The following is a 12590-nucleotide window of genomic DNA, read 5'->3' as shown; positions in this document are numbered from 1 at the left end:
ATAAAAGCAAGGCTGCATATAGCAGCCTTTGAGAATATATCAAATAAAAAGTGCGCTCGGCTTAGTAGGCCCATAAAAGGGACAAATACCCTAGTCATTTTTTGAATTTTAAAAGATAGTGTCAATCTTTGAAAACAAAACTAAAAATCATTACTTTTTATACGATTATATGAATATTTAGGACGCAATTTCAAAAATCTGAAAAGATAAAGGAGTTGAGAAAATGAAATACAAGTTTCACTTTTAAAATTGAAAATCTGGTCAATGGTTTCCAAGATCAAGAAATTGAGGATCATTTGATTAGAACTTTTCTGCAGGGCTGCGGAGTCGGGTCATATTTCAAACGACTCCGACTCCGACTTCGACTCCGGCTTTCTCAGATTAGCTGACTCCGACTCCGACTCCGGCTCCGGCTTTCAACAAATGGTTGGCTCCGACTCCGACTCCGACTCCGGCCTACCAACTCTAGTCGACTCTGACTCCAGCTTTCAACAAATGGTTGGCTCCGACTCCGACTCCGACTCCACATATTTTAAATGTTTTAAAAGTTAGTTAACTATTATTGGTTAATTATTTTTAAAACATTGATAAATAGGATTATTTAAATACTCTCTAAGCGTCATGTTTTTCTCAAGAAAAATAAGTTAAGTAAAAGTAAAGTAAAACAAATAAACGGAAAAAAAGTTTCTAGGTTACAAGTTTTATACGTTATGGAAACAGAAATCAAAAAATATCTTCAGTTTTAGAGGCATTTTGAGAAGAACAGTTTTGTAAGTAAATTTGGATTTATTTGCTTAACCTCAAATTTGAAAATATTTTTTTCAAAGCTAATTAATTTAAATTTTAAATTGTTAGTTTTGAATGAATAACTAAAAGAAACCTGGCCTTAATGATCTATTGAACATTAAAATTCAATTTGCTCACTTTCAGACTGACATTTGTAAGAAGCACAGTGACAGGCACCTTGTTTTTTAAATGAAAATTTTAAACGAAATATTTTTTTTGTTTTTTTTTTTTAAGACGTACATAGACATCACGCCATGGCTGAAGGAGATTATTATTGCAAATCAATGTATCTAAACAATTTCTTCGTGGAAAGGAAAGGAAAATATTTTAACCTGGAAATTTTTATTTTTTTTTAATTTTAAAATTTTATATAGTTTAAAAAGGAGGTGCACGATACTTCGTGAATCTTCACCTAAAACGATGCTTTATGGATGATCTTTCGCCTTCATCAAAATATATGTAAAAACTTAAAATATAATATAAAACAAATATCCACAAATAAAATATTTTCAAGGTCACAAATATTTCATTTTTTTAAGGTGATTATCACTTTCCGTCATATTGGCGTGAGACATACCAGTTGATAATATTTTGATTCTGTTTTTTTATTTATAATATCTCAAAAATAAATTTAAGTCCTATATTTTGTTCTATACATTTTTTTATTAGTTCATTTTTGTACTGAATTCTTGAGATTTGTTCAACCATAATTTGCAACGATATCAAAATAGTTTACCTAAAATCAACATCAACATCAACAATCAATGATTATTTCAAATTTGTTGCAACTTCTTTTGAAATTTTTTGTTAGTTTCAATTATTTTTAATGCAACACTTTGATTTCTTGTACTCAGTTATAAACAAAATGCGCATGTTGAATTTCAAGGAAGAGATTGTTATTATCGTTGATTATTTGTTACAAAAGTTAAACTGTCAGTGACTCTTTTTCGATCTGCAAAAACAGTGATTACTATTTATAATCTTTTTATGTACCTCGAATCTTTTCCTGAAAAATGATTTAACTTAAAACCTCTAAGACGTTCGCTATCGGGGTAAAAGATGACTTTGTGTGTACTTTTTTCAGAAATAACTGGATGAAATTTGGTCAAATTTGAATTGAAAGGGCACATAAATGTAGTCTGACTACATAACCAATATTTTTTTCTATTATTTTTTTGAATTATGATACTACATACTTGGGTAAGAGGTTATCATTTAGTGATTATATTGTAATAACCCAATTAGAGCTTTTCAATCACAATAAAAAGCTTCAAATACATAATGGCATCCGATAAATCAATTAAAAATATAAGTTGTTTTGTAAATTAAGCTGTTATAAGGCTTTCTAGGCCCAGTGAAAAAAATATAATTTAACTCAAAAATGACGAACTCCTCGTCACAGTGTCCTGATGCAAACAATGATCGAGCTGTAGCTGTCACAGCCCTGCGAAGTATGTTGGCTGACATATCGGGCAGTCAGTCAAAAAAACTAGCTAGAAGTCGCCTGGCAAAAAAACTTTTGCTAGAAAGAGATAGGAAAGCTGATGCAAACAAACGTCCAGCTGTCATGTAAACATACTTTGAATGTGTTGGTAAATTTCTGACTAGAAAGCCTTATATAGGAAATACTAAACAATAAAAAAAAACATATTTTTTCTTGAATATAAGATAACTCCGGCTCCGACTCCGGGTTATCAGAAATCTTCGGCTCCGACTCCGACTCCGACTCCAGCTCATAAAATTTAACCGACTCCGGCTCCGACTCCGACTCCAGCTGTTCGAGTTTTGACGACTCCGACTCCGACTCCGACTCCAGGTCCCCAAAAAGACCCGACTCCACCGACTCCGGCTCTGACTCCGACTCCGACTCCACAGCCCTGGTTACAAATTTTAATTAAAATTGGGTCCTAAAATGAAGCTTAGATTGCTGATATTATTGTTTACAGCGATAAAGCTTATTTTTCTGAGTACAATGAACCTTTGTACGACCACAAAGAGTTAAAAATGGATTTTTAAATCAATTTTGAAAAATTAACCTCGCGGTCCTTCTTGACAGAAAAGCTCCTACTTGACAGCTCGTTCCAAGGGGACCATAGTTGATCCATCGAAAAAATGTTGTCTAGTCAAAAAAAATTTTGCATTAAAATGAAAAAAAAGTGATCAGAAATTGTTTTTAATCGTGTTATTTACCGTTGTACATAAAAATTGACATAGGGCTTTAGTACCCAATTGCTTCAAGAATCGTTCAACTTAACTAAACTCATTCATGAACGTTTTCCATCCTCTCCCCGCCCACCCAGGTCATCATGGCGAGTGACTCGGCCCCGAAACCGCTGCGCGACCTGCGCAACCGGTGCCTCAACCCGGGCAAGTACGCCCAGCACCTGGAGCGGTGGCTCGCGTACTACCCCCAGCAGCAGCTGCAGATCATCGACGGCGAGCAGCTCAAGTCGAACCCGGTCGAGGTGATGATGGAGCTGCAGCGCTTCCTGAAGCTGTCGCCCACGTTCGACTACAGCGAGCACCTGCGGTTCGACAACAAGAAGGGATTCTACTGCCAGATCGTGAACGAGAACAAGAACAAGTGTTTGGGCAAGTCGAAGGGCCGCCAGTATCCGCCCATGGACGAGAAGAGCGCCAAGTGGTTGCAGAGGTTGATATTGGGTTGAATGTTTAAAATGTTTAGTTTATTAATTTTTGGCTTGTTTTTAGGTACTACCAAAACCACAACAGCGCACTCAACAAGCTGCTGAAGAAGCTCGGCTCGCGGCCAATCCCCCAGTGGCTTAAGGACGACCTCTCGACGACTTCATAACATCAGCGGCAGCAGCAACAGCAACTTCAGCAGCAGAACCAGCAGCAGCAGCAACCGATTATTCAATGCATTCAACGATAGTCAATAGTTACGATGGCAGCAGCAGCAAATTTAGGCTTAAGGCTCAAAGTCAGTCCCCGCGGTGTACAAATTGTAAGGAGAAGAAGTAGTTTTACCCACTGAAAATACGCATGCATTGTGAATAGTCCACACACAAAACACCTTTTCGATGGTTTGGAAAGGTTAAGAATGTGAGCGAGAGAAAGTGAGAGAGATCGAGCGCGCCAGTCTATAAATTCATTTTTCTTTTAACTCTAAATGTATTTACTTTTAAAGTCTGTTTTTAAGGCACACACACGCAGTTGTGTAAAAAATTGTACAAGTCACCCTCGCTACCACTTTCTACAACTAAGTCATTGTTGTAACATTCGTCATTCCTTGCTCTGGAATCAAAAAGAAAAGAAAAAAAACAATGTTTACTAACTCAAACTTACAAATCACAAATCGTACGCTGTAAACGCAGTTTTAAGTTTAACTTCAGTTCGAGCTTAGTTGAGCGAATCAAACAAACGAGATAGTATTGTTTTAGTTAAGGTTGGTTAAGCAGTGTTATGTTAAGTGTTATGTTAGGCGCCGACGAGCTTTGGATAAGGAAACAAGTTCGGCGGGAGCTTTTGGAGATTTTCACCAATATGGTGAAAATCGTGGTGAAAGCTCGTGGCGAAAGCGTTTTCTGCAGTGTCCAGACTTGACGGGGAGTGCAAACGGGTTCGGAGCGGTTGCGGAGGCAGTTTGGATGATTTTTTTTGTCTTTTTTCATTATTTTCGTTACGTCGTTTAATTACGAAAATTTTGATACCCAAATATGTATAGGTCATCGCTGAAATTTTAAAGTTAACGCAGTTTTAGTGGAAAAGCTGTTTTGCGCGTGGCGCGTCGAAAAACTCAGTTTTTATTTTCAAAAAAAAAAGCATATCTCGGAAACGTACGGTTCAAATATCAATTTTTTGATATTTGAAATTTTCCGAGGAATCCGATAAAAATATTTTCAGACATAGGCTCTTTGGTCCAGAAACGGTCAAAACGCCAATGTTAAGCTAGATTTTTGAAACTTTTTACAATTTTTCTAAAATAGCCAAACTAATCACCTTTCATTTTCAGACAGCTAAAATCGGAAGAAATTACGCGGAGATATGATTTTTTGAAAAAAGAGGTTTTTGCGAAAAATGACGAAAATTGCCATTTTCGAACCACCCTGGCACGATGTAGGTCACCCTAATGGCCAAACAAAAAAAAAATAAGGGTCTAATTATTTTGGCCAAGGAACCCACAGAAACCCGATCGGAGAACTTTTTTTTTTGGTTTAGGTTCCTTTCAAATGGAATTGCTGTATTGAAGTTTTGCTTGTTGGTTAGAACATATTTTGAAGTCTGTTAGACTAATTTTATCGACGATAACGGACGATAATATATTTCTTAAATTGACTAAAACCAACCAAATTATTTAGAATTTTCAAGCTTCCTATTAGTAAATATATTTTTGATAATATGGCAAGTTTTGAAAAAATTACAAAATACCGTATTTTTTTAGAAAGTACTCAAATTTATATAATTTGCAGTATAGGTATCAAACGATTTGAAATTTTACATTTTTTTATCTGTTTTAGAGATTTTTAAATGAAATACTAATTTTTTTCAAAAAATACCGCATTTACTCGAAAATACTTAAATTTTTATAATTTGTAATATGGATATGAAACGATTCGAAATTTTGCATGCATTTTAAACTTTTTTAGAGTTTTGCCTTCCTCACCTCACTGAGGCAAGGCTATAAAATCACTCGAAAAATGAACTTCTTAAATACGACTCCTAGATATACCTTCACGTATACCTATCGACTCAGAATCAAATTCTGAACAAATGTCTGTGGGGATGTGTGTAGTAGCGTGGTTCACGTTTCTATGAAAAAGGCAAAAGTTGTTATTTTGTCTTGCATCAACCGGAATTTCGTTCTTTTATGTCCCCAGAAGCATTCCTGAAAATTTGAGCCCATTTGGTAAGGTCTAGGAGCTCCAGTTTTAATTTGAAATTTATATGGGATTTTGATTTATTTTCCATGAGAAACTATCTTTTTTTACATTGCATTAGGATTTTTTTTTTATAAATCGATGAAATGACTTGATTCTTATAGTAGGAGATAGGTTTTGAACTGGGGAACAACTTTGTAGAACATACCAACATGCTAGGAAGTGACCCTTTAAAGAAACAGATACTTTTAGATGGTGGCTTTTGAAGGGGCCAGCCACCATCTAAAAGTATCTGTATCTTTAAAGGGTCACTTCCTAGCATGTTGGTATGTTCTACAAAGTTGTTCCCCAGTTCAAAACCTATCTCCTACTATAAGAATCAAGTCATTTCATCGATTTATAAAAAAAATCCTAATACATTGGAAAAAAAATAGTTTCTCATTGAAAATAAATCAAAAGCCCATATAAATTTCAAATTAAAACTGGAGCTCCTAGACCTTACCAAATGGGCTCAAATTTTCAGGAATGCTTCTGGGGACATAAAAGAACGAAATTCCGGTTGATGCAAGACAAAATAACAACTTTTGTTTTTTTCATAGAAACGTGAACCACGCTAGTGTGTAGACATGATTTTTTTCCACACGATTATCTCAGAACTGGCTGAACTGATTTTGGCCGGACCGCCTTATTCTGTTCGTTTTGGGGTCCCCTAAGACCCTATTAAATTTTATTCTGTTTAGTTAAGTATTTAAAAAGTTATGCCAAGAAAAAGATTTTTGTAGATACAAAAAAGGGTGATTTTTTGCCTAACCTCAAAAGGCCGGGTCTTTTTGTTTACGTGCGAGAGTCGCGCCAGATGCGAAACGCCCGGTTGCCACATTGCTTCAAATGAGAGTCTGCATGTTTTCTGGAAAAGTCTGTATCAGGTATATATTTTTTCATAAACTTATTTTCATTATTACTTTGTAAATGTGAGGAAGGCACCACCCACCTAATGGTGGATTAAGAAACGTTTTTTGAATAAAATACAATTTTTTTTACAAAATACAATATTTTCTCAAAAATACTCAAATTTTGCAATGTGAGTTTCAAACAAAGTGAAATTTCACCAAATTTTTTATAGTTTTAGAGTTTTTTGAATAAAAAACTTAAACTTTCACAAAATACTTAAACAATGAAAAACAGGTAAAATTTCGCTTCGTATCAATATGGGTATCAACCCATATTGCGAATCATAAAATATTTAGTGTTTTAAGAAAATACGGTATTTTGTGAAAATTTAAGTTTTTCATTAAAAAAACACTAAAACAGTAAAAATGCGAATGCGAATATTGCGTATAAAAAAAGTATTTTTTTTATGTAAAAAAGTGTTCGGTATTTTGTGAAAATTTGAGTATTTCATTCAAAAAACTTTAAAACTGTGAAAATGCATGCAAAATTTCGAATCGTTAGATACCGATATTGCAAATCATCAAAATTTGAGAATTTTCGAAAAAAAACGAAAATTTGAATATTTCTTTTTGCAATTCCGTCGTGAATCTACTTATTTTTTCTGTCATTCTTGAACGACGAAACAGCCTACTTTTCTGTACCAAAAATAACAGAATCGAATAGTAACCCATTTCAAAAAAATGCTGAAAAGTTAAACTTGTTAGGAAAAGTTATACTTTTCAACATTTTTTTGATTTGAACGATTCATTGACTCAATGCATGGACATTTGTTATATAATTCTGTCCAAAGGGTGTTTTTCGGAATTGCAAAAAACGTTGTATGGAACTCGTTGCAAAACTTGATTTTTCATCACTCGTCGTATTTATCTAACTCGGTAAACCTCGTTAGATAAATGTACGACTCGTGCTGAAAAAAATCATCTTTTTGCAACTTGTTGCATAAACTACTATTAGGGAAAAAAATCTAAAACAGTTAGGCCGTTGCAAATCTTTTTTGAAGTTTATGTCCCTCACCTCTGACCAAAGTCGAGGGGGGGTCATGGTTTCAACATTTTAATGAAAAAAAAGTGTTTAATAGTAGTTCATGCAACAAGTTGCAAAAAGAAGATTTTTTCAGCACGAGTCATACATTTATCCAACGAGGTTCACCGAGTTGGATAAATATGACAAGTGCTGAAAAAATCAATTTTTGCAACGAGTTCCATACAACATTTTTTGCAATTCCTAAAACCACCATTTGAGTGGAATTATAAGTCAAATGCTCATGTATTTTGTCAATTAACCGTTTAAAACAAAATAATGTTGAAAAGTATTACTTTTCGAAACAAGTGCTGAAAAGTTCAACTTTTCAGCATCCATTTCAGTGCTGAAAAGTACAACTTTTCAGCATTTATTTTGAAAAGTGTTACTATTCGATTCTGTTATTTTTGGTACAGAAAAGTATGCTTTTTCATCGTTCAAGAATGACAGGAAAAGTAAGTAGTTTCACGACGGAATTGCAAAAAATGTATTATACACCTGTCCAGTTGTTTTGCATCATTAGTTTCCAAAATATCAAAGAATTGACAAACATTTTATTTTTTGCGATTTTTTTTTCTTTTTCGGTGCTGCACATTGGAATTTCATAAAAATTCAAAAACATTTTCAAAAAGGCCCAAACATGCTAATTATGATTATCAATGCAGAAAAAATGCATTTTAGATTGTTTTCAGTTGATTAGACATCTATTTTGATGGATATTTTGAAGTTTTTTGGAAAAATATCTTTTCGCCCGCTGATTTTTCAGACCAATTTTGAAAAATATTTGCAACGGCCATAAAAAATGCAAAATTTTGAATTATTTGATACCCATATTGCGAATTAAAAAAAATGAGTACTTTCGAGAATATACGGTATTTGGTGAAAATTTTAGTATTTCATTCACAAAACTCTGAAACAGATAAAATACAAGCAAAATTTCGAATCGTTTGATACCCAAATTGCAAATTATAAAAAATAATAAGTACATTGAAAAAAAACGGTATTTTGTGAAAATTTTAGTGTTTATGCTTTAAAACATACTACATTATCAACAAATATATTCTAAGCGAATGCATTGATAATTTAACATGATCGAACATGATCGAAATAACGATAACGATAGATTATCGTTATCGGTAGACGATAATAGTATCGACGATAATTCTATCGATTAACAAACTTGTAAGTACTATGTTTCCAGCCAGTTACAGCCACTAAAAGTAGATTTTTTTTGTTTATAGCGTGACTTTTTTTTAACCTTTAGAAGTCATGACCAAGCATGGCCATCAGTGCAACATTTTTTTAACACAGGGAACAGTGGCTCTCACAAATTGTATCTAATTGAAATGCTGTTAAAGACAAATTTATGGGATCTTAGAGGCAAAAATATTTTCGATACTAAAAATATAGAAATTGTCTAAAAAGGCCAAAATTTCTGTCTTTTTCAAAATTTCTATTTTTAAACCCGCTGTAACTTCATATGGATTAGACTTAGGACAATGTTCAAGATGGCGACATTCATGTCAAATCAATTCCCGCGTTCGGTTTTTGAAAATTTTGACATTCAGAGCACTTTTCAATAAGGCCGTTGCAAATATTTTTGAAGTTTATGTCCCTCGAGAGTCTAAATGGGGCGAGATCAAAAATTGAATTTACGAGCCATTGTTTCAACATTTGAATGAACAAAGTGTTTAAAAATGCATTTTACACCAGCCTAGATGTTTTGCAATCATTAGTTTCCAAAATACCTAAGTTTTGACGAAAATATATATATTTTTTTTTTGCAAAAAAAAAGTTTTTTCTGTACTGTACATTGGAATTTCATAATAACTCAAAATACTTTTAATCCAGTCCAAACATGCTAAATATAATTAAAAATACAGAAAAATGCGTTTTAAAAAAAATTCTTTAAAATTTTCAAGATTTTTGAAAAAAATGGTTTTTGTCCCCTGATTTTTCGGACCAATGTAAAAGGGGGGGGGGGGGGGGGTGGGACATAAACTTTGAATAATATTTGCAATGGCCTAAAACAGTTTTAGTAAATGATTTTTGTATTTTTTTAGGTGATTGCTCCATGCTACATTTTTCTTGAGCCTTCAAATTTGACTTTAAAACATTATCAAAAAATTTCGTCAAAGTAGCGTGTATTTTTCAGTGTATTTTTTTCAGAAAGGCTGTCAAATTTCCTACAAGTTTGCCTTTGACTACTTTTCTGACGATGCGAGATACAGCAATATTTGAATAACGAAATGCAAAAATATTTGAAACACTTACGCCCTTCTCAAATGTCATTATCGAGTTCAACTGATTCCATCTACACAAAAATGGCTTATATAAGCGTACAATAACATATCTGCAAAGTATCATTGAAATCGGAGGGGGTCGGGTACAACCGATTCCCGATTTGTCATGGAATGGCTTTTTTTATGAAAAAAGTAACCAAAAAATGCTTTACAAACTGCCTCCGAACCGCTCCTTTCATTTTAGCCTTAGTTGTAATGTTTAATTTATAAATGGACAAAAAAATACAGGGTACAAGTGTGCATAAAAAAATCTGTTTTCTGTCGTTAAAACGTGTAATCTTTTGTCATCTTTGTTCTCTGTTTTAATTTGAGCAAGGACCATCAGGACTTACTTTTGTTGCCATATTTTTTAGATAGTTTCCCTTTCTTCTTCCCTCCCCCCTTAGGTTTAAAACCAACTTTCCAGTATCTTTACGTGCAACTCTTTTTAAAGAAAAGGGACAAAACCAAACAAAACATGTACTTATCGTAAGGTGAGAGGCAGTGCGAAGCGCAATGGACGACAAGTGCTGTACTTATACTGCTGAATTAAAAACAAAAAAAAACTAAAATTCAAAGTCTTCTTTAGGTGGTACGTTAAACATAAAAAGAAACCAAGTGGTCGAACGATGGTCGCAAACGAAAGCAAAATTTAAAACATATCTAACAAAAACAAAAAAACCAAACAGCAACAATTAACAAAAAACTAATAAGTGGTTTAAAAAAATCGAGAGAACTTTCGTCCCAGCGAAGCGTAAAAGCAAACACAAAAAAATGTCTATTTTTGAAGCAAATGCAACAAATAGTGTGTTGTGAAAAAAAACAGAGATGCTTTAATTTGGAGGAAAGAGTCGGAATAGCGGTCTAAACAAAAGTAAGACGAACATATTTCGTGCGCAGCGCTGCAAAAACAAAATTATTACCGTGTAACTAACTTCAGTGTTTCGTTTCAAGGTTCGTATAAGTGAAACAAATGATTATAAACATGAAAGAAATTAGATAGTTAATAAGTGCAGTCAAAATGTAAGAAAAAAAAGCTGTAAATAGTCGTTTTAAGAGAGCGTCAGGGCATGCGGAGCAGAAGCTGTTAAACGAGTAAAGCATAAAAACGATCGAAAATAAACTTGTGCAGAACGAGTATGAAAACAGGTGTTTGATTTTTTTTTTGAGAAATTTCTGTTTAGAAACAACGAAGTCTGAATGAAACTAAATTGGCGTGTATAAAAGTGTCAACATTGCACGCTTGCTTGAAGTTACGCATACGTGGCAAACACTCTCAATTTCGAGTAAAATCTTGTTTATTTTTTCTACCGTTTAACGATTACAATACGTAAAAGTGAAATTCAAGATTTCTTCGCTTCTTCAACCTTTTGTTCCTTTTCCTTCGCACCCTCTTTTTTAGATCCAAACAGCCCAGAAAACCAATTCTTGGTTTTCTGCCACCAGCCCGGATTCCCGGCCGGTTCCTCCATCTTCTCTGTCCCTGGAACATCTGCTCCGGAGCTCGTCGCTGGCGTCGACGTCCCAACCGATTCTTCCGCGTTTTTCTTGTGGAACGTTTTGGCAACCCACTGTTTCGTCGCTTCCGAGTGCTTCTTAAGCCATGCCTTGGTCTTTTGCCACCAGTTTGGGTTTCCCGGGGGTTCCACTGCTGCAGCGTCCACGGGGGCGTCGTCACTTTTGGTTGTACTCATTTCGACGGGTTGGTCGGCGGGTGAAGATTTTTGCATGGGTAGAACCTCCACTGCGGTGTCTTCTTTATCGTCCCCATCGATGCTGGCCGCTCCGGCGAGGCTGACGAGGACCAAAATTAGTGCGAAAAACTTTCTACTAACCATGCTGATACGAGTGCGATTAAAGCTGAAATATGCCAATTGGTTTGCTTAAATAGCACACCGTCAACAAGGTGTAGCAAAACTTGTTAATTTTCTCATTATACACCATGTTAGTGAAAGCAAACAACTACATTTCTAATTTTGAATGTTCACTAACTTGTTTTTACTTTAGAACATGCAAAATTTGAAATATAATCTTGTTGATTTTTATTTTAAATCATAATATTATTAATTTTAGTTTAGGTGTAGTCGTCCATCATTCTCAAAGAAAATTGGTCATAAATCTAAAATGCTCTGTTTTAAATACCATTTGACGAATGTCTGCGTCAAAAATCAAAATAAATCAGTCGGCTGTATTTTTGTGGAAGGCTCCGACGATTTCGATTCCTGAAAAAATGTGTATGAATTTCAAAACTCTTCCACATTTGAGTGGAAATTACTCATATCTAACTGATACTCTATTTACTCATTTCTGAGTAGGTTCTGCTTTCACAAAAAACTGAGTTTGTTTTGGCAGGTTAAATACTTGCTCTCGATCTCGGTCGAGAAATTTAAAAGAGAGATGTGATCCGGTAACATGGAGTTAAAATTTCGCAACTGTCATGATAAACTTTACAAAAGCTTGACAGAAAGTTCAATTCCATGTTGCACTTTTAATTTCTCGATACAATTTGCTGGCTTTAAATACTATTTAAAACAAATAATTTTGTTAAAATTCATTCAAATTAATAGATCTTTTTTATTCAAACCGTGGAATTTTATTTGTAAAATTATCATTCCCGTTTATACTTCATTTTTAGATGAAGTTAAATTTAATAAAAAAAAAATCATAATGTAGGTGCCTAAAAAAATAAATCTGAAATATTTGTACTTCA

At 34.1% G+C, this 12590-nt stretch overlaps 1 protein-coding gene across 1 annotated transcript in view; it reads left to right on the top strand.

Moving 5' to 3' along the window:
• LOC120430033 (bifunctional heparan sulfate N-deacetylase/N-sulfotransferase) overlaps positions 1 to 3938 on the top strand; it is a 377310-nt gene extending 373372 nt beyond the window's left edge. The window contains exons 7-8 of the mRNA XM_039595131.2: positions 3087 to 3439; positions 3499 to 3938. Coding sequence (XP_039451065.1) covers positions 3087 to 3439; positions 3499 to 3601 — 456 coding nt within the window. The 3' untranslated portion in view covers positions 3602 to 3938. The remainder of the gene's footprint in view (positions 1 to 3086; positions 3440 to 3498) is intronic.
• Positions 3939 to 12590: the final 8652 nt, after the last annotated feature.

Source organism: Culex pipiens, chromosome 3, assembly GCF_016801865.2.
Source record: "Culex pipiens pallens isolate TS chromosome 3, TS_CPP_V2, whole genome shotgun sequence".
In the NCBI taxonomy this organism is placed as follows: domain Eukaryota; kingdom Metazoa; phylum Arthropoda; class Insecta; order Diptera; family Culicidae; genus Culex; species Culex pipiens.
This window is presented reverse-complemented; position numbering and strand designations above follow the sequence as displayed.